The following is a 24,451-nucleotide window of genomic DNA, read 5'->3' as shown; positions in this document are numbered from 1 at the left end:
TGTCTGGAATAGTGGATTAATATGAGATTTAGGTAAGGCTACAGGGTATTTATACTAGAAGTTAAATGTAAACACAGTGACGCTGTAGAATGTAACCTACATCTTCTCTTCCCCCCCCCCCCCCTTCTACTCTGACTTAGGAGGTTTTCACAACAAGCACATAGGTCAGTGGGGAAGCTGGGATGTTCCTGCTGAGTTCTCTTTTGCGTTGGTGGTTTTTCATAGAGCAGAAGTAAAGACCTGAAGTTTCTAGATTTCCTGCTCCACCCAGTCCCTGGATTGGCCACTGTTGGGGAAACAGGATACTGGGCTTGATGGACCTTCAGTCTGTCCCAGTATGGCAACACTTATGTACTTACAGATCTACAATTGGTATTTACGACAGATTTTCATATACTGTCTTGTGGGATGAGGCTTATGGATATGAGCCTGCTGAGCGGTGCGTTTAACATACACTTATCTCCTGTTATCCTTCCCACAATTTGCTTCTTCAAACTTCTGTGTGTCATCTTCCGAGGAGGAGGACAAGCTCATCCCTGCGGATTGTGTATAGTTTGACTTGTACTTGCAAATCCAGTTGTATTCTGGATTTGCGTATACATGCCAATTGACAAAGATAATTAGATGTTGACAAGAAATTATGCCACTGGTTTTAATTAGATTTTATGTGCACAACGTGTTATCTAACGTGCTGCATGTAGATTCTGTCACATGGTTGAAGGGGGACATGGAATGATGGGTTGTAGGCATTTCTGAAATCTGTGCACATTATAGAATACACCTGGTTTATGCCTAATTTAGATATCAACATTGTTTTACTTGGCGTAACTGCCCACAACTAAATTTAGTCACGCAGACAGGCACTTGGCATATTCTATAAATTACACAGAAATTTAGGCATTTCCTAGGCTTTTTTAGGTATGATATATAGAATCTAGCCCCATTATGGATATCATGAAGGGATACTGAAGGACTAGGTGGAAAATCTCTGATTAGCTTGTGTTCTTCGTTCTATAGTTCAGATTTTGAGTGCTCATAAGTTTGGGGTTTTTTCCCTCCCCCAAATTCTCTGGGGTTAGTATCCTAAGCTAGTTACCTGGATAACTAGTGCTCACTGGGGTTCAGTTGGTGAAATTAAGTGGTATATTCTAGATTATTCTTCAGTAGCTTGTCTGCATCTGCATTATTCTGGTAGTGCTAGGACAGATGACGTCCGGCTCTGCTGTATCTTCAGGTATCATTGGGATCCGGGCAACTTCTGGTGGCTGTGGAATGCCAGATATTCGGTACCGGTTTCCGGGTACAGAAGTTGACTATTGTGGGTTTAAGTATTACCCTGTAATTTCAATAGTTCTGGCATAGTCTAAGCTGTATCTCAAAGATATAGCGAAATTAGAAAAGTTTCAAAGAGCAACTAAAATGAATAAAGGGGATGGAATTTAAAGAGGTTAGGGCTGAGGGGGATATGATTTGAGATCTACAAAATCCTGAGTGGTGTGGAACGAGTGGAAAGAAATCAGGGTTTTTTTGTTTTTTGAAGGGGGGTGGTTTTTTTTTCCTCCACGTTCAGAAAATACAAAGACCAGGGGACACTCAGTTACATGGAAATACTTTCAAAACATAGAGGAAATATTTTTTCAATCAACAAATTAAGCTCTGGAACTGTAGTAACGGCAGTTAACATATATAGCTTTAAAGGTTTGGACAAGTTCCTGGAGGAAAAGACCAGTTTGCGGTTGAGACACAGGGGAAGCTGTTGCTTGCCCCAGGATTAGCATGGAATGTTGCTACTTGGGTTTCTGCCAGGTACTTGTGACCTGGATTGGCCTCTGGAAACAGGATACTGGGCTAGATGGACCGTTGGTCTAACCCAGTATATCAAATCCTATGTTTCAGAAAACTCACTATGATTGTAAACCCGCTGCACAGAATCGAGCATGTGCAGCAATGAGCAAACAAGTCACAAAATAGAAGCAAATCAAGTGGAAGCACCCAGGCCCTCCAATATCTTTTAAGAAACATGTCTTTGGTTTTGCTCTCTTGCCACTGTTAACCATTGATTGGAAGGATGAAATTCCTAATAGCTCCTGGCACTTGTTCCAGACTCTGTGAACTTAGTCGTGGTGGTGTCTCATCTAGCCCCCAAATGAAGGCATGTTTGATTCCTAGTTAAAAAAAAAATAAAAGCAAAGGGGGTCTATTCAGAGCCTCCTGCCCAAATAGCTTCTGCCTGCCTAACTACTGATCTCAGTGGCAGTATTCAGTCCATTAATCAGCTAAGTAAGCAGATAAGACAGCAAAGAGGCTGTACTGAGCTACCCGGGCACCAGTCTGAATATTGGCTGATGCAGATTAACTTTAGTGATCAACACACCCAGCTGTTCAATACCAGAGCACAGACATGACCTGTGCCAGTCCGTGACGTATAAACCACTGATTACCGTGGACTGAATATTACCCTCAAAATATTTTGGCTTCCTTTGCTTTTCTTAAGACTGCCTGTAATCCATGGTCTGGGCCCAACCTACATGACCAAACTTATCAACTTACCAACCTACAACATCATCGAATCAAGAGCGTTTCTAAACCTGCATTACCCAAACTGTAAAGGACTAAAATACAAATCTTGTATCCAGCTTTTCCTACATTTGCACCCAGCTCTGGAACACTTTACCTAGAAACATTAGAACTGTGAACACCGATCTAAAATTTTGAAAACGCACCTCTTCTGGAAAGCCTACCCAGCAGACCCAAACTAATTCATGAACAATCCATCACATCGTTCGATCTAAGAAATGAACAATACCCCTTCCACATAATCCTATTACTTCAAACTGTATGAATTTTACCACTCCAATTATAATTAAGTGTACTTCTACCCTTATCCTACTCTGTATTGCTCACTAGAAGCTGTAGTCCCATCCCTGGAGACTTATCAGCCTCATTGGGATTACTTCTCTCTAGATGCTACTATATATTTGTCCCAGAGTTGTATTCTCTTTTCTGGAACCTTATCAGCTTCCTTGCACCTACTGTTACTCTATTTTCCACTCTGTATATATTCCCGGAGTTGGTACTCTCCTGTCCGGTACCTGTAAGCCACATTGAGCCTACTGCTATGTGGGATACAAATGTAATAAATCATTTAAAGAAGTGGTCAGTGTCGCGGAAACATATTTTTTTTTATTTTTTTTCTCCATTTCAGATAACCAGTTTCTAATAGAATTGCACTGAAATCTTGGCACACTTCCAGGACCTGAGCCGTGTTCCGGCATGCAGAAAGAGGGCAGCATACCACTGTCAATGGCGTTTCATTGCTGTTGTAAAGGAGATACATAAACAGAAATGTCTGTTCTTTAAGTTCACCTTCATGTTTCATGATTAAATATCACACAAAGATGACTGCCAGCTCATTGTGCCAAATGGCAAATAGACATTAGTTCCCTGCAATTTTTGTGCCATAAAACCTGTACATAAGTACTGCCATACTGGGACAGACCAAAGGTCCAAGTCCAGCATTCTGTTTCCAATAGTGGCCAATCCAGGTCACAAATACCTGGCAAGATCCCAAAGTACAAAACATTTTAAGCTGCTTATCCCAGAAATAAGCAGTGGATTTTCCCCTACTCCATTTCTATGGACTTTTCCTTTAGGAAGCTGTCCAAACCTTTTTAAACCCCTCTAAGCTAACCGCCTTTACCACATTCTGTGACAGCAAATTCGAGTTACATGTTGAGTGAAGAAAACTCTTCTCTGATTTGTTTTAAATGTACTACTTTGTAGCTTCATTGAATGCCCCCTAGTCCTGTAGTATTAGAAGCTGATAATGTGGGAGTTTCTTTTTACCCAACAGATGTCTGTCTTCAGTCTTCATCTGTAACATCCTAATGTGGGTTTCAGTTTACTGGTGCCATTTTGTTTTCCATTGAGGTAGGAACAAATCCTTGGGTGAGAAATTTGAGATGTGTGGGTTGGATTCCGTGGCACAGCTGCTTCCATGCTGCCGGTGCACTGAAATGGACATCGGGGTGTTGCCGAGGTGGATTACTGTACCAATGCAGAAACTTCTAAACTAATACAAACCTGTTCTGGGGTTGAAAGTATTCTTCCTTCACCCCAGCAAGTAACAGTGTGCACAGGATGATGGGGGAGAAGAGCTGAATGAATGTGTGCAGTGAGTCTCCTGGCTATCTTGCAGGTTTGAAAGCACAGTGCAGGTGTCCAGGCTGCAGGACCTTGTCAACCGTAGTAAGATGGCACGATGTCGAGGCCGGTTTGTCTGCCCAGTTATCCTGTTCAAGGGAAAGGTAAATAGGATTACTTAGTGCAAAAAATCTCTGCATCTGGTTTGCAGCACAGGACTGACCTTTCCCAAAGGGTTTCCTTCCAGGCCTTGAAACAGTGAGCCTTGGTGTCGAAGAGTAAGAACTAACTGTGGTATAACTGGGAAGGAGGCGGAGGGTGGTGTACAACCCCCCCTATTTTGGGCTCAGGCCCTTCCAAAATTGAGGTGGTATTGCTATGGCCAGCGGAAGAGGTCCTCTGGTGGCCAGAAACTCCCCAACACTCAAGTCAATAGCTCTTTCCATGGGCTGCCAGTCGGGTATTTAGGATTTCCCCAAGGAAATAGGCATTGGATTGATTTTTGTATGTACTGCTTCCATTGTAGACAAATGGATCTCATGCCGATTCATTGTGGAAATCTTGAAAACCTAACTGGCTTGTGGCCCTTGAGCTGTGGTTGCCAACCCCTCTTCTGTTAAGAGGAAGCACACTGACAGACATGTTTGGTTCCAACTAAATCTCCACTTCTAGGACCTGTAGCTCCATTGTCATATAATGCAGTGCTTCTCAACCCTCTCCTAGAGGCATAACTAGCCATTCTGGTATTTGGGATATCTATAACAAATATGTAAGAGAAATCTGCATGTCAAGGAGGCAGGGCATGTGAATTTCTTGTGCATATATTCATTGTGGGTATTCTGAAAACCTGACTCTGAATGTTCCTCAAGGACTGGGTCTAGCAGAGTCTCTTGGACACAAAATCACCTTTACCAACGCAAGCCCAGCACTTTTGCTGTGTCTTTCACAGAAAGTAAATTTTTTTTTTTTTTTTTTCTTCCCCCTTGCAGCATATTTGCAGGTCGGCAACACTGGCTGGCTGGGGAGAGCTGTATGGACGGACAGGATACAATTACATTTTCTCAGGTGGGAGTATGTGCCATAGGGTGAGGTCGGTGTAGGAGTAAGGAGGCAATTGATAATATGGGGAGTGTTCACTAGAAAATGAGGGTCGATGGAACATGGAGGAAGTGGGGAGTGGCAGGAGAGAAGATGAACTTTCACATGGGAAGAAACAAGGAAGGTTGTCAACATGAGACATAAAGCAGTTCTTGTAATTCATTTGGTCTGATTTATCTTTGTTTCCCTACAGGGGGCTCAGATGATGCCTGGGCAGATACAGAAGAAATTGCAGAGGACTCTGCCTCAGTCAGGTCTGTGCAAGGGCCAGTGTGTAACAAATGAACTCTGCTAATTCATTTTTAAAGATCAGTGCAGACAGTAAATTCTGCTAAGGCACTCTCCTGGGAATAATCGGGTTTTTAAGAGGAATAATGTATTGCAACTTGTCACAGTAATGCTACCTGGGGCTCTAGGAAAACAGCTTGCTCAGGTGTAGTCGGGGGAAGGTCAGTGGACCACAAGTCTGTACTGTACTGATCTAGTAGTTTTACGTGACACACGTGATCATATAGAATATTTCAAAATGTTGCTAAATGTTATACATTGGAGTATTTTGAGCTGTTAATGGCTGAGCTTTGCAGTCAAAGGTGTCTGGGTTGGGGCTGTCCAGTGTATGCAGGAGGAAAGCTTTGGGGGCTGGAGGGGAGCAGTCTTGCACTTTCTGCTTATTGGCTAAGGATAAATTGTGGGTTTTTTCATATTTGAATTATCAAAAGTTCTCTGACATCTGCATATTAAGCTTCAAGTGTAGAAATATTTTTAGAATGGGCTGCGTTTTTACCTTTTCATGTATTTGGTTTATATGAAGAATTTGTTCAAGGCCAGTTCTGGGGTCTTGGCAGTGACTTTTTTTGGTGGAAGTTAGAAAGGAAAAGAGAAGTGGTTTTTGTTTTATGATAGGGACTGCAAGGAAATTACTGCCTTGGAGTGGAGGAGTAGCCTAGTGGTTAGTGCAGTGAACTTTGATCCTGGGGAACTGTGCTCAATTCCCACTGCAGCTCCTTGTGACTCTGGGCAAGTCACTTAACCATCCATTGCCCCTGGTACAAAATAAGTACCTGAATATATGTAAACTGCTTTGAATGTAGTTGCAAAAACCTCAAAGGTGGTATATCAAGTCCCATTTCCCAACTGTTCATGGTGCTTGTAAGGAGATCACAGGAGGGGAAACAAGCCATAAGACCCTCTAGGATGTAGAGTAGTTTGCTGTTAACTTTGAATCATTAAACTGAACCAGTGTCATTGACTCACAAGCTTCTCACTGCAGGAATGGGGACTCTCAGCTGTTTGATAAAGTCCGAGGCCATGACATCAAGCTCCTCAGATATCTCTCTGTTAGATATATCTGTGACCTGATGGTGGAGAACAAGAAAGTGAAGTTTGGCCTCAAGTGAGTGACTTTTTTTTGCGCAGTTTGAGTTTTTTGTAACTGCATGACATCTGAATTTCAGTGTAATCTTTTTCACAAAACTGTAACTTCAGGGCTTTTTTTTTTCTCCGATATGAGACATTTACTGCAATTTGGAATCCACATCTGTATCACTGGCTACAGTTTTTGAATTGGCTTTTAATTCCATAGTGAAGGTAGTCCTCCAGGATGGCTTTTTCTAGATTAGGTACTAGTCTGTTAAACTGCACTGCTTCTGTCCCTTACTAAGTACTGCAAAAATTGTGGACTTTCTGTGGACTCACAGATGCTTAGAATTGTGCATTTTAAATCATTTCTTTTTCAGGGCATACTTCACCTAGTTAAAGCCCCTTTTGGGTGGATGAACCTAATGGTTAGTGCAGCAGGCTTTGATCCCGGCAACCTGGGTTCAATTCCCACTGCAGCTCCTTGTGACCTTGGGCAAGTCACTTAACCTTCCTATGCCCCAGGTACAAAAAAACTTAGGTTGTGAGCCCCCTAGGGACAGGGAAAGTACCTGTATATGTGTACAGCACTTCATACATCTGGTAGCGCTATAGAAATGTTTAGTAGATTTAACATGTTGACTTAGAGCTGACACTAATGAAATGGTGGGGTGAGTGTGACCAGAAAGGTAGCAAAGCATGTACCCCCCTTTCCAATCTAGTTTCTCTGCTGCTCTGTGTCCTTTTCCCTCCAAGTGTTCATTATGCAGTGCTCTCCCTCTCTTTTGGGGCCATTCTGTAGAATTTAGTTTTAAATAGGATGTGTTTTCATAAGCGTGCTGTTGAAATACACTTTCTTTTTAAATCCCTTGTTTTCCTTCCCATGACCGTCAAAATGTCTTCAGTGTAACATCTTCTGAGAAGGTGGACAAGGCTCAGCGCTATGCAGACTTCACTCTCCTCTCCATTCCATATCCAGGTACAAACCGGAGAGATCTTTGGGGTATCGACAAGCAGATTTTTCAAAGGATAAATAAGATGTTTACCTGGGAAAGGTGGCCTGACCTGAATTTCCTTCCTCAAATGCAGCAAAATACATGTGGCTTTTAGAACACATACTTTTTAGCTGTATTTAAAGAAGTTCTTCAGTTTTAGTGCAGAAAAGGATTAGTAGACCAAAGCCAGGGTATAAGTGACTGATCTACCTACCTGTGGTGCAGTTTTATGTGGGTTAGGTTAAGAAATTGGGAGAAAAATGTTGTGGTGATATAGCATTCTTACCAGAGGCAGTAACTCTGCCCTTGGCCTTATGGAGAGAGGTTTTGTGACACTGGTGCGTGGGCTGCAGTTCTTATTAAACTTTTCAAATAGCATCAAATGAGCAGTGCAAAATAGTATCTGCAACCTTCCAGCAGAAATTTCTTATAGGTTTGACTCCTTTCTGCAAAGGGGAACATTAATGTTTTATGTCTTTGACAGGCTGCGAGTTTTTTAAGGATTATAAGGACCGGGACTATTCAGCAGAGGGTCTTATTTTTAACTGGAAACAGGTACAGCTTATTGTGCTCTTAAACAAGGAGGGAGGGGAGGTAGAAGGTTAACAGGGGTTTTTTTCCCCCTGAGCATTTTGTGCTTGGGGTTGAGTGGCATGGGGCTACCTCTACCGTTATCGGTTTTCCATGTGAGGCCTTGTTCCATATGAACCAGGCTTTGCTCTATCTTTGCAGGATTACGTGGATGCCCCACTAAGTATCCCAGTCTCTCTGACTAGGTCTTTGAACATTGATTGGGGTGAATACCAGGTAAGACTTAATATTTTCTCGTTTCAGACTTTCTTCCCCCTCTTAAGGCTTTCTTGGCAGTGGTCATATTTTATTTTGAGGGGTTCTATTTTGGTCAACAAAAAACAGAAATCCCTTGCAAAGTACAGCAAAAATGACACACAAGACGATGTATATAAATTAATACAATTTTAATAACATCCAAAGACTCAACATAATTGTGTTTCGGCCACATTGACCTGCCCCAGTAGTCTTAGAAATGGATGAATTCAAATACTCAGATCTCATATGGTAATCAAATGCACCTTAAAGCAGATCAAGAGAACATGCCAATATATTTGTTGTCTTTGGATGTTTTTATTTAAATTGTATTAATTTGTATCACATCTAGTCTTTTTCTTATTTTAATATTTTGATCATGCTCTTTATGAACCTCTTACTAGGTTTTCTGCCTGCCAATAGGAAATGGTTGAATATTTAAGTTGGTTTTCCCCTGATTTCTGAGCTGCACTGAGGTTAAATTTATTTTCTCATTCTTTCCCTTCTGCAGTGTTGGGATTTGGTGAAGCAGACCCAGAACTACCTGAAGCTGCTGATTCACATAGTCAACAGTGATGGTGAATGTTTTTGATACTTTTAGCTGAATCATTGCTTTTATCCTTAATCTGAAGTTTGTCTGAAAAGCAGGTATGTCTTGTTACCCTCCTTTGCAGATGACAGTGGGTTGTTGGTGCACTGCATTTCTGGCTGGGATCGCACACCCCTCTTTGTCTCCCTGCTGCGTCTCTCCCTGTGGGCTGTGAGTACAGAATACCACATTGAGATAGGCATATTACTTTAGGTTACAGACTGGGTGTAGCTTGGTGGGGGATGAGAAATGGTAGATTCCTATGTGTGTGTGTGTTGGGGAAGGATTACGGTCACTGTTAGTAGGATGTGTCCTTAAACAACGCTGTCATAAATGTATGGCCTGAAAACTGTACCTAACCCGATAAAACGAGTTACAGGCACTACAAACCTTCTTGTGATTCAAGCCACTGAAGTTACCGCTTATTCTTTAGGTTTAGATTTTATTTTTTATAATCACCATTATGCAGGGTGGTGAACAAAACATACATAACAAAAATGATATAAAAAAAACATTGACCCACAGCACATCAGGCAAAGAGACCATAATCAAGAGGCAACTGTGGTAACGGTCCAAAACAGTCCATACTTAGCTTGTTGGCTATAGAAGGAAGTGTAAATATTTTCCAAAGCCTCGATCAGTTCTTAATCGCAACAAAGATGCCGTTTCTTTGAAATCTGTTTTCAGTGAGAAATTTGTACCTGATGCTGCTTTGTAAGCGGAGTTCTAGTTCACCTCACATATGTCTTAAATGAGGGTTTTTCTTTTTTGAAGTTCCTTTTGCTCTGTTTGAAGATTTTCTTCCTGCATATTGGCGAATGTCACAGGGACCATAAACCAGAATTATAAACCCAACTGGTTTTCAGAATAACTAGAATATGAAAACAATATAGACTGTTAAGGGCCCTTTAACCAAATTGCGGTAAAAAGTGGCCTTAGCAATCACTTGTGGGTCATTCCCGCAAGCTAAGGCCATTTTTCAGCATGGGTAAAATGACTAAGTTTAAAAAAAAAAAAAATGGCCATGATTTTTGTCGTTAGCGTGTGAAGACCCTACTGCCACCTATTTTGTAGGCAGTAAGGTCTCGTGTGCTGATCACATGCTAATTGGTTAGCATGCGGTGATGTAGCTGCGCTTACCAATTTAACGCAGTATATGCCTACTCTCCGCACGCAACCTGCCACAGTGCTAACATTACTTTTTAGTGTGTGGGAAGCGTGCGCAGATGCCAAAACTTTACCTTGGGACACCTGAGCGCACCCCGTGCAAGGCATTGGTCTTTACTGCAGCTTTTAGTAAAAGGACCCTTTAATTTCATGTGGTTATAACAGATGAATTGATTGTGCGTATCCTGTAAACCAGGTCTGTGAATTGATGATCAGTGGCCTGCCTCTATTTCTTGCATTTGTAAAATATGAATGTATTATGGAAAATGTGTAATTAAAAATAAAAATGGCCTGCCTCTAGATTTTTAGTTTTTTGCATTCTAGTAACGGAGATTTGCCTTAATCTGACTTCCTGTGAACACATTCTTTAAAAAAAAAAAAAAAAAACTGCACTGAGCTCTCGGGCTACAAGTGGCCTCTTTTGAATGTTCTGATCAGAGTAGGTTAGTTCATTGTGGAACGGGTCACCTTCCATCTCCTTAGGAGCATCTGTTCAATCGCATTCTTGAATGTACTGTGGTAAGTGACTACTTTTGAAGTCCTCTTCGTGTTCTTCTGCAGGATGGGCTGATCCATTCTTCCCTGGAACCTGCTGAGATTCTGTACTTGACAGTGGCCTACGACTGGTTCTTCTTTGGGTCGGTACTTCACATGCAACTTTATTTTGTCTTGTCTATGCTTACATAAATTTAGGAGCGCTTTTTTTTTTTTTTTTTTTTTTGGAATATTGTAACCTAAGGTTTTATATCTAGCCTTTAAAGTGGTGGTTCCAAAACCTGGTCCAGTCAGGTGTTCAGGATTCCCACAATGAATAGTCATAGATTTGCATACACTACCTCCACTACATACAAATCTCTCATGAATATTCATTGTGGATATTTTGAAAACCTGACTGGCTGGGGTGCCTCCAGGACCAGGTTTGGGGAACTACTGCTTTAAAGCCTTGCAAGGAGGGAGCAGGGACTCGGATGGAGCAGTTACGCTGATTTGATTTTGATTTATGAAAACTTGACTAATCATCTTTCCTCAGGTAACAAAGCGATGTACAATTTTTCAATTAAAGAAAATTAGAAAAGTAAAAGCCAAATTTCAAAAGGAAAAAAAATGAAGACAAGGTTGATAGGGAAAGTTAAGAGAAGGAGACTGCAAGGCTAGTGGATCCCCTGACAGTCTATACACTTGTAATAAGGATATTATCTACTAATGCTTACATAGTAACATAGTAAATGATGGTAGATAAAGACCTGAACGGTCCAGCCAGTCTGCCCAACAAACTAATTTTACATGGTATGTAATACTTTTTATGTATATCCAAGTTTTGATTTGTCCATGCCTTTCTCAGGGCAGGCTGTAGAAGTCTGCCCTGCACCGTTTTTTTTTTCTCCAAATTACCAGCGTCACCACCCAATCTCCGCTAAGATTCCATAGATCCACTCCTTTGTGTTTATCCCATGTGTGCTTGAATTCGATCACCATTTTCATCACCACCTCCCGTGGGAGGGCATTCCACGTATCCACCATCCTCTCTGTGAAAAAATACTTCCTGACGTTACTCCTGAATCTGCCCCCCCCCCCCCTGCAGCCTCAATTCATGTCCTCTAGTTCTACCACCTTGGATTAATACCTTTCAAATATTTGAACATCTATCTTGTCACCCCTGTTTCTCCTTTCCAAGGTATACATGTTTGGGTCAGCCAGTCTCTCTCGTACAGTTTGCCATCAAATCCCATACCATTTTCGTAGCTTTTCTTTTCTTTGCACCACTTCCAGTCTTTTTACATCTTTAGCCAGATATGGCCTCCAAAACTGATACTCCAAGTGGGACCTCACCAACAACTTGTAGAGGGGCATCAACACCTCCTTTCTTCTGCTGGTTATACCCCTCTATGCAGCCTGGCATCCTAGCCACAGTTGTTGCCTTGTCACATTGTTTCTTCACCTTCATATCCTTTGACACCAACACCCCAAGGTCTCTCTCCTGAGTCAAGCTTACTAATCTCTCCCCTCCTATTCGGTATCTCTTTTGGGTTTCTACACCCCAAATGCATCACTCTGCACTTCTTGGTATTAACTGCCAGATCCTTGACCATTCTTCTAACTTTCGGAGATCCCTTATCATTTCTACTCCCTCCAGGGTATCCACTATTGGCTATCTTCATGTTGTCTGCAAAAAGGGAAACCTTTCCTTCCAACCCTTCAGCAATATCTCACAAATACATTAAACATGGGCCCCAGCACATCTAGCGCACGACCTTCATCCATTTCTTTTGTCACCCAGTCAAAAGTCAATGAGATTCGTTTGGCAGGATTTTCCTTTGGTAAAGCCATATTGCCTCGGGTCCTGTAACCAGTTGTCTTCTAGAAAGTTAACTATCCTTTCTTTCAGCAGCGACTCCATTATTTTTCCTACCACCAATGTGAGACTCACCGGTCTGTAGTTTCCCACTTCCCTGTCTCCACTTTTGTGAAGAGGGACCACATCTGCTTGTCTCAAATCTCGCAGAACCTCTCCTGTCTTTAAAGATCTATTAAATCTTTGAGGTCCCGCCAGGACCTCCCTGAGCTCCCTCCTTTCTCCAATATATCTGAAAAAGGTCTAGTTACATCTTTAGCCATTTTTTTCTTCCGCTTTCGCTTGCCGTTTTTCCCTCTTCACTGAGTTTAATTTGATCTTTTCCGTGATCCTCTCGTGTTTTGTATTTCTTGAACAAAGCCTCTTTTGCTCTTATTTTTTCAGCTACTTGGTTGGGAAACCATATAGGCTTCCTGTTTTGTTTACTTTCCTTGCATAAAGATCAGTCGCCATATTTATAGCAGCCTTCAGCTTTGACCACTGATGTTCCACTTCTCCTATGCCTTCCCACTTCAACAGCTCCTTTTTCAGGTATTTCCCCCCCCCCCCCCCCATTTTATCAAAATCAGTACATCTGAAATCCAGTACTTCTAGTTTTGTGCATCCACACTGCGCCTTCGCCTTTATATCAAACCATACGGTGTGGTGATCACTGCTACATAGGTGGACACCCACCCGGATATTAGAAACACTTCCTCCATTCGTGAGCACTAGATCCAGCATCGACCCTTCCCTCGTGGGTTCCGTCACCATTTGTCTGAGCAAGGCACTTTGACAGGCATCCACAATCTCCCTACTTTCCGATTCCACAGATGGGATGTTCCAATCCACATCAGACAAGTTGAAATCTCCCAACAGTAGCACCTCCCCTTTCATACTAATCTTTTGAATATCCTCTATCACATCCTTGTCTAGCTTCTTTGTGCTGGAGGACTGTAGATAACCCCCGTGTGGATACAGGTTCCATCTTCTTTCCAGGACAATCCATAAAGCTTCCTTTCCCCAGGTGCCCCGCATTTCAGCCGCTCTGATATTCTCTCACATACAGTGCCACTCCACCCCTTCGGCCCTCTCAATCCTGTCTAAAAAGATTATAGCCCGGTATAGTCGCATCCCATTCATGGGAATCATTGAACCACGTCTCTGTAATAGCAACAATATCCAAGTTTTCTTCAAACATCAGGGCTTGCAAGTCTTTTTACCTAGACTGCAAGCATTTGTGTTCTTTACTTTCCATCTACGTAGTGAGGTTAGGTGGTTTTCTGTATTTAGATGACCTTTCCCTCTGCCATCAAGTTTATTCTGGGGGTGACTTTACAATGCCCTTGTTTACTTTTGTCACCCCCGCTTTCTAGTTTAATGCTGTGCATGAGATTAGACAGCAGCGAACAGGACAAATGCAGAATACATTTTCAGCAGGGGTCTGTTCTGAGGAGGATTTTGACACTTGGGCATAAGCTAAAGTGTTCTATTCTGTAAGGCTTTTATCTAGTGCAGAATAAAATGGGTAGTTATATGCAGTAGTGTACCAAGGGCAGGGCGGTGGGGGCAGTCCTCCCTGGTTACTGGCACCAAGGGGCTGCTAGAAGCTGTTGGCTTTACTGGTCACTTGCCCCCTCTGACGTTACTTCCTGTTCTGGGGCAGGGAATTGGCAGAGCAGACAGCTGCGTGCCTTCTCTGCGAACCCCCTTGCTAGGAGGAAAGATGGTGGAGTGGTGACATGGGGGGGGGGGGGGGGCACAGCCGTGACCCGCCACTGGTCATGTCTGGTTTATCATTGATTTGAGACAATGATGTTGTGGTTTGTTTTAAACTTGTAATTCGCCGTGAGTGTTGGTTTTATGGTGATACATAGCTTCTGAGTATGCATATGTACATTTATTTAAGTTTATCTTTTATTCTGTTTTAGGCACATGTTGGCAGACAGACTCAGCAAAGGGGAAGAGGTAAGCTGTTGCCTCCGAGTCCTGTAAGATTCCTCCAGAATCTGCATCCAGATTAATAAGATACATATCTTAGCAATAAGACACTTTCCATACAAAAAATTCTCTGTTCTCCAGGTCCAATTTGTCATAAATACCAAAGTTGGGATTTGTTAAAGCTTTGAACAATATTTGATGTGCATTTTTTTTTTGTTTCTGGTTCAGATTTTCTTCTTTTGCTTCAATTTTTTGAAGCACATCACCTCTGAGGAATTCTCTGCCTGCGGTAGGAAGGCAAGGTGAGTGGTCTGGGGTAGGCAACCCAGTGACCTTGTTAGCAGTAGTGCTTTGGTTGAATCTCTAGTGTCGTGGCCCAGTTTCTTTAATTCAGCTGTTGCTGGGAAGCCTCTCAGAGGAGGACATGCTGTGTGCAGCAGTCTGTGTTCCCTGGTGGCATGGCATTTTTAATTTGATAAGCAGGCAACATAGATCCATCAATAACTCTTCTGGAGACTGGCGAAACCTACAGGGATTCAAGCGGTCTTCTGCAAATACAACAGAAAATGTTCTGCTTGTGTGTTTTGTTTTTCAGGGACTAGTAACCTACTAGAAACATTTTACCACTGGAACAAACCGATTTGCCCTCCTGAATTTGCTTTAGTTTGGGTCTTTTTTTTTTTTTTTTGTCCTCTGTGTGCAAGGCCTGTAATAAAAGATGCAATTTCCCCAGGAGCGAGGGCTTTTGATTTCTCTGAAAAGATCAGCTTGCCTTTATCCTCCAAATGGTTTGAGGCAAGCACTCAGTCAGATGGTGGGATGGCTTGTGCTGAGCCAGAAAATTTCCATGTGTGTTTAAGCTAGTGATCACATGGAAGTCCAGAGGAGGTGGTGGCACTGGAAGATGGATTTTAGTCTGGCCACTAGACTTACCTTTTCATTTCCAGTTTTTGAAGTTTTGGTGAAATAATGCAAGCATCAGTTAATGTTGCAATGGAATAGGAAATTGAATGCTGGAGACGAAACTTAGCAAACCGCCTTGAAAGCTCCCTTCCCCATGAGACATTAGCTTTTGGAAAGCAGATCCAAAGCAAGGAGCTTGCAGAATGTATGGTCTGAAATGTGTGTATAGAACTACTGAGGTTACTGAGCAGCTGTCCTGTTTACTCTGCTCATGTAGTTGACTCCTGCTCACGTGGTGGTTTATAATCTTTCCTTTTTTCTCCACCCAAGAAGGAAGAGCTCCCAGCCCCGTGAATCGGGCTTTATGCTAGAAGACTTTTGTGCGCTCAGTAAGTGCTTGCTTTAACACAGCTTTTTTCACTGTATATGAACAAATCCTTTACTAGTAAGTTTGTCGCTGTTTTAAGGACCTTCTGCTCTGTTCCTAAACTCTAAATTTACTTTGTTTACAAAATCAAGTTGGAGATGTGCATGGACCTCAAGCTGCTTTATTCTCCCCTGTGCTCTAAAATATATGTAGTTTTTAATATTCATATAAGAGGTCTGTGTGCTTTGTCAACTACTGAAGTAATCTTCTAGCTGTTAAATTCTCCTTATAATAACTACATAGACAAACATTATCCCCTAATTTCTATATACGGTGCCTTAAGTTGTGCATGCTAATTCGGCGCTGATTGGCATGTTGGTCACTAATTGGCTTTAATTAGAATTTACGCTCATAGTTGAAAAGGGGGCATGGAATGGGTGGGTTGTAGGCATTTCAAAAAACTGTCTACTGTAATGAGAATACACCTGATCTACACCTAACCTAGGCAGTTATTTAGGCGGCCTAAGTGGGTGATCTAAATTTTTAGTCACAAGAACAGTGCATACGCATAGTCTATACACTAAACTTGCGTAATTTTAAACTGTGGTTTTTCGGCACAGATTTTTAAGGTGTCGTTTATAGAATTTGGCCCTTTACCTTTAAGTTCATATTGTATAAAGGAAAATAGCTGGCTACTTTATAGAATACTAGCATAACAGATCAAGAATGCACTAAAATTTAGGTGTGAGGACTTAGGCCAAGTGTAGAGCTGGTGTTGGAGCCCCACATCCAGATATGTACATAAGTGAGTCCTACACACCTGTAAAATGAGACCTATATTTACAGAATAGTTCTTAGATGGCTTTTCAGCATTTGTGTACGTGCTGGAATTCTAAACATTTATGTGCATAACTGCTGTGTAAATGCCCACTTTCTGAAGGTTACTCCCCTGTATTCCTGGAGGTGATGGGGTGCACACAAGAACTTGTTTTACAGTCCTTTTTGTAGAGTTTTTTCAAGGTAGCATGCACTCATTCAATTGTATATATGTCATGCTACATGAGTATCACTTATTTTTGTCTGTAGGTTGTCTAAAGGTTTCCTCCTGTTCCTTTTTGGGTTTCCAGCTTTGTTGGAATAGGGACTTGATTGGTTCTGGTATTACATGGTTCCTCCCCACCCTGCCCCATCCCCTATTTCATATCTCATTTTGAATTAATCTGTCATTGTAGAGACTGTTCATTGAGGAGGGGAAGGTATGTTTATTCTTTATATCCTGCTCTAAACTGTACCATTCCCTTGAGTTTTTGCAGCTCGGATGCATGACCCTCAAGATTTAAAACCTTATTTCCCATACTTCAGGCATTAGTTTATGCTGCTTTCTAGATGTTGTCTCCCCCCCCCCCCCCCCCCCCCCCAAGTTTGTGTAGAGGTATTTGCTTCACTTAAACGCTAAATGGAGGCTTCCCTCAACTTGGCTTAGTGCTCTTAACTGATTTTAAGCCAAGCTCTAAAATACTAAACTAGACTAAACACTATTTATATAAAACCCAAAATGCTACACTATTGTCGAAACTGACTTTGGTACTCAGTATACCTGAATGTAACTCGCCTTGGTCTACTGAAAAAGGTGTGAGCAAAATCCAAATTAAGTAGAGAAACTTAGACAATGAAATGCCTGCTGGAAACTGCATTCAAACTTGGGAAAAGGTAAGATAAACCAGTGAAGTGTCTTCATCTCAGCGGGTCCTTTCAGCACCTCTACAGGATACCTCTGACTAATGTAGTAAAATTTTGACACTTTTTTAAACCCTTTTCCTGGGTCAAGACAGCAATACTAAAAAAGAGGGGATTGTAGCACACACATACTTTAGAATAACTGTAGAAATCGAGAGCCCTGCAGACTCTGAAGGGTTAATGAGCCATATCTATGGATTCCTGGAACCTCAGATGTGTACTGATTCGAAATCCCTTCCTCACAGAGCGGAAAGATCGGGGTAGCACCACCAGTCTTAGCAGTGACTTCTCCCTTGTGGCTGAGGATTCTCCTGGTGTTGCTGCTGGAAGCTTCAATTATGAGACTGTGGAGCAGAGTGCCGGAGCACAGACGCAAGCAGCATGGTGAGAGCTTTCTGCAGTGTTACTAATCCCTGGATACTGGCACTGCAGCAGCAGGCCTGAAGCAGAGATGACAATTAAGGCGCTTTTGTTAGCTTTTTGAGACTGATATGGCATTCTTTCAGTTTTTGGTGCACTCGAATCAAATTGAAATGAATCTTGTTTTATCGCTAATTTCCCCTTTCCAGGGTTCAGTGTGGTGTGCACAAACATTAGTAAACATTGCACCAATCCAATAATCCATAAAATAACTAACCTATATCAGCCTTTGGAAACAAAATTTAATTTTAGTCTAATAGAGGTAAACAGTTCCATAAAGATTCCTAAAGCCAAGAATATAGCATTAACAATTTTCTGAAACCGAACTTTCTTAAAAGGCAAGGTCAATAGATCACGTAATCTGCCAGAACTACTAATAAATGATACAACCTTAATCAACAATTCTGATGTAAATCCATGTAAAATTTGAAAAAGCAAACAGCTTTAAAAATTTTCAGCTATGGAAAGCCAATGTAGCTTGCCTAAATATGAAGAAATGCTGCTAATATCTATTCATTCTGAAAATCCAATCTTACGGCTGTATTTTGAATTGGCTGCAATTTCCGTAGATGTTTTGATATACCAAAAAATAAAACATTGCAGTAATCTAAATGGGGCAGAATTAGCATTTGTACCAGCAAGACAAAAAGTTTTAGTCAAAAGTGGTCTCAGTGGTTCCCAATCCTGGTCCTGGAGGCACCCTAGCCAATCAGGTTTTCAAGATATCCACAATGAATATTCATGAGATTTGCAGGCAGTGTGCAAATCTCCCTCATGGAAATCCTGGAGGTTTGAGAACCACTGGTCTATCTAATGGTAACCCCCCCCCCCCCCCCCCTTCGATAGTTATGTGATGTATAGGATAGAGGAATCGAGGAGCACACAATATTTAGCTTCAGATTCTACACCAAATACTTTAATAGTCGGAGAAGTAGGGACTTCTACACCCTGATTCCTAAAGTACAAAATCTTTATTTGTGAATTAACTTGTCTGTTCATCAACGCCCAATTCTGAATAACATTTATCCCAACTATTACAAATTAAATCTTGATGTAAAGCTGGGACTGGTAATAGCAATATATCTGCATAAAATAAGTTCACCCAATCCCAACTGTATATTACCAAGAAATTACATTTAAAAATGAGGGGATCCCTGAGGGACCCCACAACCTGGAAGCCAATACTTAGCTAGTTGACTTTGAGGCATATTTTCAAAGCACTTTGGGAGGCTAAGTTCCATAGGTTTCTATGGAACTTTGGGAGGCTAAGTGCTTTGAAAATGAGCCTCTTTGTGTTGCAGAATAGCTCCAATTAGAAACTCATAATTCCATTTTTGTAGTAGGACTGATGTTGTCTTTCTCTGGCCCACACTTCCTTACCTGTATTTCTTCAGGAGGAAAACCTGCACATCCTCTCCTCAGACTGTTCTCTGGAGTCGACCGCAGCAGTTAGAAGAGAGACTTCTTTACCCAGGTGTAACAGAAGCAAAGTCTTCCAGCTCTTCCTCCTCTAATCATTCAGACAACTTCCTGAGGGTGGGCAGTAGCCCACTAGAGGTGCCACAGCGCAGGTACAGAGCCCCTGGTTCTTTACTTCTGACTTCTCTGTGTAGTTTTTCTCTCTGCCTCTGAAAGTCTCCACCTGACAAACTGCTGAGCTAAATGAAATGCAGATAATTGGTGATCTTGAGTTAAAATGCATGTGCTGTGCATGAATCGGTGCTGAAAGGCGATTACTGCTGGCTGCACACTAGTTCTCAGAATGAGCTAGGAGAAAGATGGTTACATAAGAGTAGCCATACTGGGTCAGACCGATGGTCTAGTGCAGTATCCTTCTTCCAGCAGTGGCCAGTTTAGGTCACACGTACCTGACAGAATCCCAAATAGCAAGATACATGCTACCGATCCCAGGGACAAGCAGAGGCTTCCCCATATCTACCTCTGCAGCTCATGTAGTGTGGGTTTGGACAGATCAGGAGGTGAAGCTTTTGGTGGTATCTAGGGCTAAGCAGTGACCAGACATTCATAATTTGCTAATCCCTTGGAAGATTTGTTTTCTGGTTTGACTGTATATAGGCAGGGCCCCCGAGAGGGGGGAGGCAGGGGGAGCAAAATTTCCCAGGCCGGGGGGGGGGGGGGGGGTGCAAGGATCGACCCCCACAAGCTTCTGCTTGCTGCCTGCTTCAGAGTCTGTCCTCCCCAGGACCCAGATGATTGCATTAGCATGATATCACATTAATGCAATCATCTGGGTCCTGACTCCTATCATGGACAGGAGAAGGAGAGGACAGACTGTGGTAGCGGAAGGGGGGGGGGGGGGGGGGGAGAGTGGCTTGCGGTGGTCCAGTTCTGCCCTGGGCCCGGCCATGTCTGTTGGCAGCCCTGTGTATTGGGGGGGGGGGGGGTAACTTTTATAGCAGGGTGTCTAGATATATGTTGCCTTTGTAAAATAGGCACGATGGGGTAATTTTATAAAGGTATTTACGCATATGTAAGTATACATGTCTAAAATGCACCCCCACATGAGTTCATACTAACTGTGGAGTAGGTGTTGAGGGGGGAAGGGTTTTGTGGAGCTTGGCCAGAATTGCTATTTACCTGTAATTGTTTATGCATTAAAAAAAATTTATACTTGTCCCTGACTCATTTCAGCTGTGTTTTGGGAGATTTGAGTGACACTTCTGTGTCTGTAAAATAAGCTCCTATGTGCTTTCCTAACCTGGGCAACCTGTTAAATTTACTGCTATAACGCACAAAGTTACACCCGTCCTAAGTGGGCATAAGGTTTATGCAGACATTCATGTGTATTTGAGAAACGTACGTCACCCCAGCTCTGCCTAACTTCAGCCTTTGAGATCACCTACATGTTATGCATCGTCTGTGCATTCTTTTTGTGTACAGTATCTTTGGACAGTTTTGTAAGTTTCTCTATCTGCATTTAAAACTGTTTTTTAAGCACAAAGCAGCTGATAGTTATCCCTCCTTTCCTACTTAATTTTTTTTCCCTTTGTCTGTATATGTACTTGTAGAAATTTGGCAGACCTTCACATTTTGCGTATCGGGCTTAATATAGACTCAAGTTTCCTAATTTAACTGATGTGATTATGAACTGGAGAGAAGCATCGGATTAAAATCCTTTTGTGTATGTGCTGATATTCATGGATTAGTGTTAACATGCATTAGCAAATGGAAGAATTTCACCTGAATTTCCCTTTTTTTGTTTGGGCCATTAAGCAAAACAAAGTTAATGTGACCATAAGAGCCCTGCAGCTTTCCATCTGTCGGCTGATGGTGTGGGTGTCTTAAATGGTTTCCCTCTGTCTAGCATTGCCTAATGCTATTTCTTATGTAATTGGCTTGGATACTGATAGGTTTGTAGGAAGGACTTGTTTCCAAAATTATAGGAAGAGCATTGCCATCGAGAGGTGTAAGTGCTGCAAGGATAAATTTGCTCTGGCAGCTGGAACCTTTCAACAAATACAAATTATTATTTTGAAGTGCAGAACAAGAGTAATGTTACCTCATTTGAGATTAATAAGAAAAAAAAACATATGAATCAAAATTGGAACCTTCTTCTAGATGGAAGTTTGTTTTGGGGGGGGTGTTGTAGATATTCCTTTGGTTTTCTCACCCTGGTAGTTTCCTCTTGCTTCTTGGCACTCCAGTGCAATTGGAGGTAGCCTCTGTTGGACTATGTGACTTAAGCCTTCATTCAGAACCAGCCAGAAATATTTTTCCCCTTTCCCAACATCAAATCATTTAGCCCAGTCCTTACAACAGCAATCCTTAACTAGGGGACACATACCAGAGGCCATTCCAGAACCTTTCATTGATGAGCAGAGTCCTCATAGATGCTGCAGTTGGACAAAGAGTATGTATAATGTTAATCAGGGCTGTGGAGTCGGTACACCACACCTTTGACTCAGTCCTATATTTTGTCTACTGTCCAACTCCGACTTTTTCTGGGGGTGTATGTGTATATATGTATGAAATGATAAACTTACTATATATTGAAGCTGGAGTTGGTACATTTTTACCGACTCTTGATTCCACAGCCCTGTTAAGAATAAATATCAACTGGATCAGACCAAAGGTCGGTCTAATATAGCAGAGGACTTTTATAAGAAACAGAAACTGGAAGGTGGAATAAGATGCTTGAAGGAAGCATTCCCAGGGTGCTATCCCTGACCATTAGCTAAATAGCCCATGGGCTGATCTAACTTTTTGTGTTCGTCCCATTTTTGTTGCCTTTGGTAATATTGAGCACATTAAAGGGAGATGTATCCATCCGCCTGGGTACAGGGTAGAAAATCAGCTAACCACTGCTTTGTTCTCATACAGAATGAAAGAGTAAATGATGGAAGGGCCATATGGTCTATCCAGTCTGCCCAGTCTCTACAATCTCTTCTTCATCCTTGATTCTTGAGGTTGTTCCGTGCTGCTATTTCTAAGGAAATGTTTCTTCACAGAAGATCACTTCTAGTAAGCCCTTTTTCACCTCCATCCTGACCTCTCATGTTCAAGCCTCCTTTCCACTGAAAGTATATCACTTTTATTTTTCAAATGAACAAACACTGGAAAAACACCAATACACACAATTATAGCAGGCATAAATCCAATGTCATACCATCTCACTTTGATACGAGGCCATAGAGATCCTCTTACCCCCCAAACCCAAAGATACAAACAGTCAAAGCATTAAAAAAAAAAAAAAACACATTACTGTATCTTCAGTGTTCAGCCTCACCCTCCTACCAGCTCTTAAAGGCTTTCCTGATCATCTGAAAGCTTCTTAGCTGGTTGCACCGCAGGGCTTTTAATGTAGATATATGGCAAAGGCCACATGACTAAGGAAACTGGTGTGAGGGTAGGGAGGATTTTGTTTCCAGTTTGCTGCCAGGGCTATTCTCTTAACTGTAAACATAGTGCATTACAAACAAATTTATAAAACTTACTGGCAGGCCCTGTGGCTTAATGTTGAGCGAGCAGGCCACTTCCCATGGAGTTTGGTACAGCAAATGAAATACCAGGTCACAATACAAATGGGGTTTAGGACAAGCCCACCAAATATATACAAAAGTACTCTGCTGCCCACAATCCCACCAACACTGATCAGAAGAACTAGGATAGATTTTATGGAGCCTCATGGGTAAGCTACCATAAATAGTGCATTTTGTACCCATTTTCCACCATATTTCTGGCAATTGAAACTTTAAGCAGTCGTGGAAAATGCTTTGATATTCAGACCATGGGAGAAGGCTGAGCTGTCTCCCGCAGTCCACATTGAACCTGGATATTCAACCCCACGCTTTCCAGTGACCGGCATTGAATATCCAGGGGTTTTTGACCAGTTTGAAGATGGCCGGTTATGCCAAAACTGGTCAGATACCAGGGTTTGACACTTATATCGCGTGATATAGACGTATTTTCAAGGCACTTACATCCACAGTAACCTATGGAACTTATTTACAAAGTGCTTTGAAAATGAACCCCATAACCGGTTATCTGCCAGATGGTAACCAAGGATATTCAGTGAAGGATAGCAGGTTAAGCACTATTTAACCAGTAGTCATCTGTTCTGACCAGTTAAAAAGCGCTAAATATTGGGCAGTGTGATCTACAATCCAGAAGTCTCCCAATCCTTGGCATATTTAATGGTACCATCTCCACTGTTTCAGGGTGTGGTAAGAGTCCCTCCTGCTACTGCCATTCATAGTACATTCCAGTAGGTTATCAGCCTGGCAAAGGTCCACCAAAGCCTTTCTTGAGATAAAGCTGACAATTCGGTGATAATGGGACGGCTCTATCAGCCCATATTCCTCTTCTAACTCAGAAAATGGTAGGCTTGTTCCCTTCTCCACTAGCAGCCCCAGGCATGTCAATCCGTTAGCTTCCCAACTTGAATATCTAGGATCTATATGACCCAGAGCAAACCCATAAGTATTGCCACACTGGGACAGACCAAAGGTCCAACAAGCCCAGAATCCTGTTTCCAACAGTGGTCAATCCAGGTCTCAAATACCTGGCAAGATCCCAAAAAAGTTCAATACATTTTATGGTGCTTATCCCAGAAATAAGCAGTGGATTTTCCCCAAGTTATTTTAATAATGGTCTATGGACTTTTCCTTTAGGAAGCTGTCCAACCCTTTTTTAAATCCTGCTAAGCTATACCACATTCTCTGGCAAAACAAATTCCAGAGTTTAATTACACATTGGTTGGTGAGTTTTTTTTTTTTTTCCCAGATTCATCTTAAGTTTACTACTTTGTAGCTTCATCGCATGTTCCGTATTCCTAGTATTTTTGGAAAGAGTAAACAAATGATTCATGTCTACTCGTTCCACTCTACCTTAGATTCCTCTTTGTTTTGTTTTTTCCCTACACCCTTCAGATTGTCCAATTTCCTCCATAATGGCACTACATATCCTGCTAGGCCAGTCCAGACAAGTTGGTTTATGCCCGCTGTTTACAAGTGGTTCCTGCCCATCTTCCAGAGTAGCAGCCTGAAGTTCTCCCCTGGTCAAGGGCTCCCAGGGCAGAAGTCTGTTGATTGTCTTCCCTGCTTGAGCAAGAATTTCGT

General features: G+C 42.0%; 1 protein-coding gene across 4 annotated transcripts in view; it reads left to right on the top strand.

Moving 5' to 3' along the window:
• MTMR14 (myotubularin related protein 14) overlaps positions 1–24,451 on the top strand; it is a 40,747-nt gene that overhangs the window by 5,523 nt on the left and 10,773 nt on the right. For 2 of the 4 annotated variants that reach the window (XM_030205770.1, XM_030205766.1), the window contains exons 3-17: positions 4,199–4,307; positions 5,133–5,208; positions 5,435–5,495; positions 6,512–6,634; positions 7,503–7,576; positions 8,077–8,147; positions 8,325–8,399; positions 8,929–8,995; positions 9,092–9,177; positions 10,735–10,811; positions 14,437–14,473; positions 14,675–14,748; positions 15,683–15,738; positions 17,699–17,837; positions 19,268–19,444. In XM_030205770.1, the coding sequence (XP_030061630.1) occupies positions 4,199–4,307; positions 5,133–5,208; positions 5,435–5,495; positions 6,512–6,634; positions 7,503–7,576; positions 8,077–8,147; positions 8,325–8,399; positions 8,929–8,995; positions 9,092–9,177; positions 10,735–10,811; positions 14,437–14,473; positions 14,675–14,748; positions 15,683–15,738; positions 17,699–17,837; positions 19,268–19,444 (1,302 nt within the window). Of the gene's footprint in view, positions 1–4,198; positions 4,308–5,132; positions 5,209–5,434; positions 5,496–6,511; positions 6,635–7,502; positions 7,577–8,076; positions 8,148–8,324; positions 8,400–8,928; positions 8,996–9,091; positions 9,178–10,734; positions 10,812–14,436; positions 14,474–14,674; positions 14,749–15,679; positions 15,739–17,698; positions 17,838–19,267; positions 19,445–24,451 lie in introns of all 4 variants that reach the window. The other 2 variants (XM_030205769.1, XM_030205765.1) reach the window with 1 other exon arrangement.

The sequence above is a fragment of the Microcaecilia unicolor genome, chromosome 6 (assembly GCF_901765095.1).
Source record: "Microcaecilia unicolor chromosome 6, aMicUni1.1, whole genome shotgun sequence".
NCBI lineage: Eukaryota > Metazoa > Chordata > Amphibia > Gymnophiona > Siphonopidae > Microcaecilia > Microcaecilia unicolor.
Note: the sequence above shows the minus strand (reverse complement) of the source record. Positions and strands in the feature narration are given on the sequence as shown.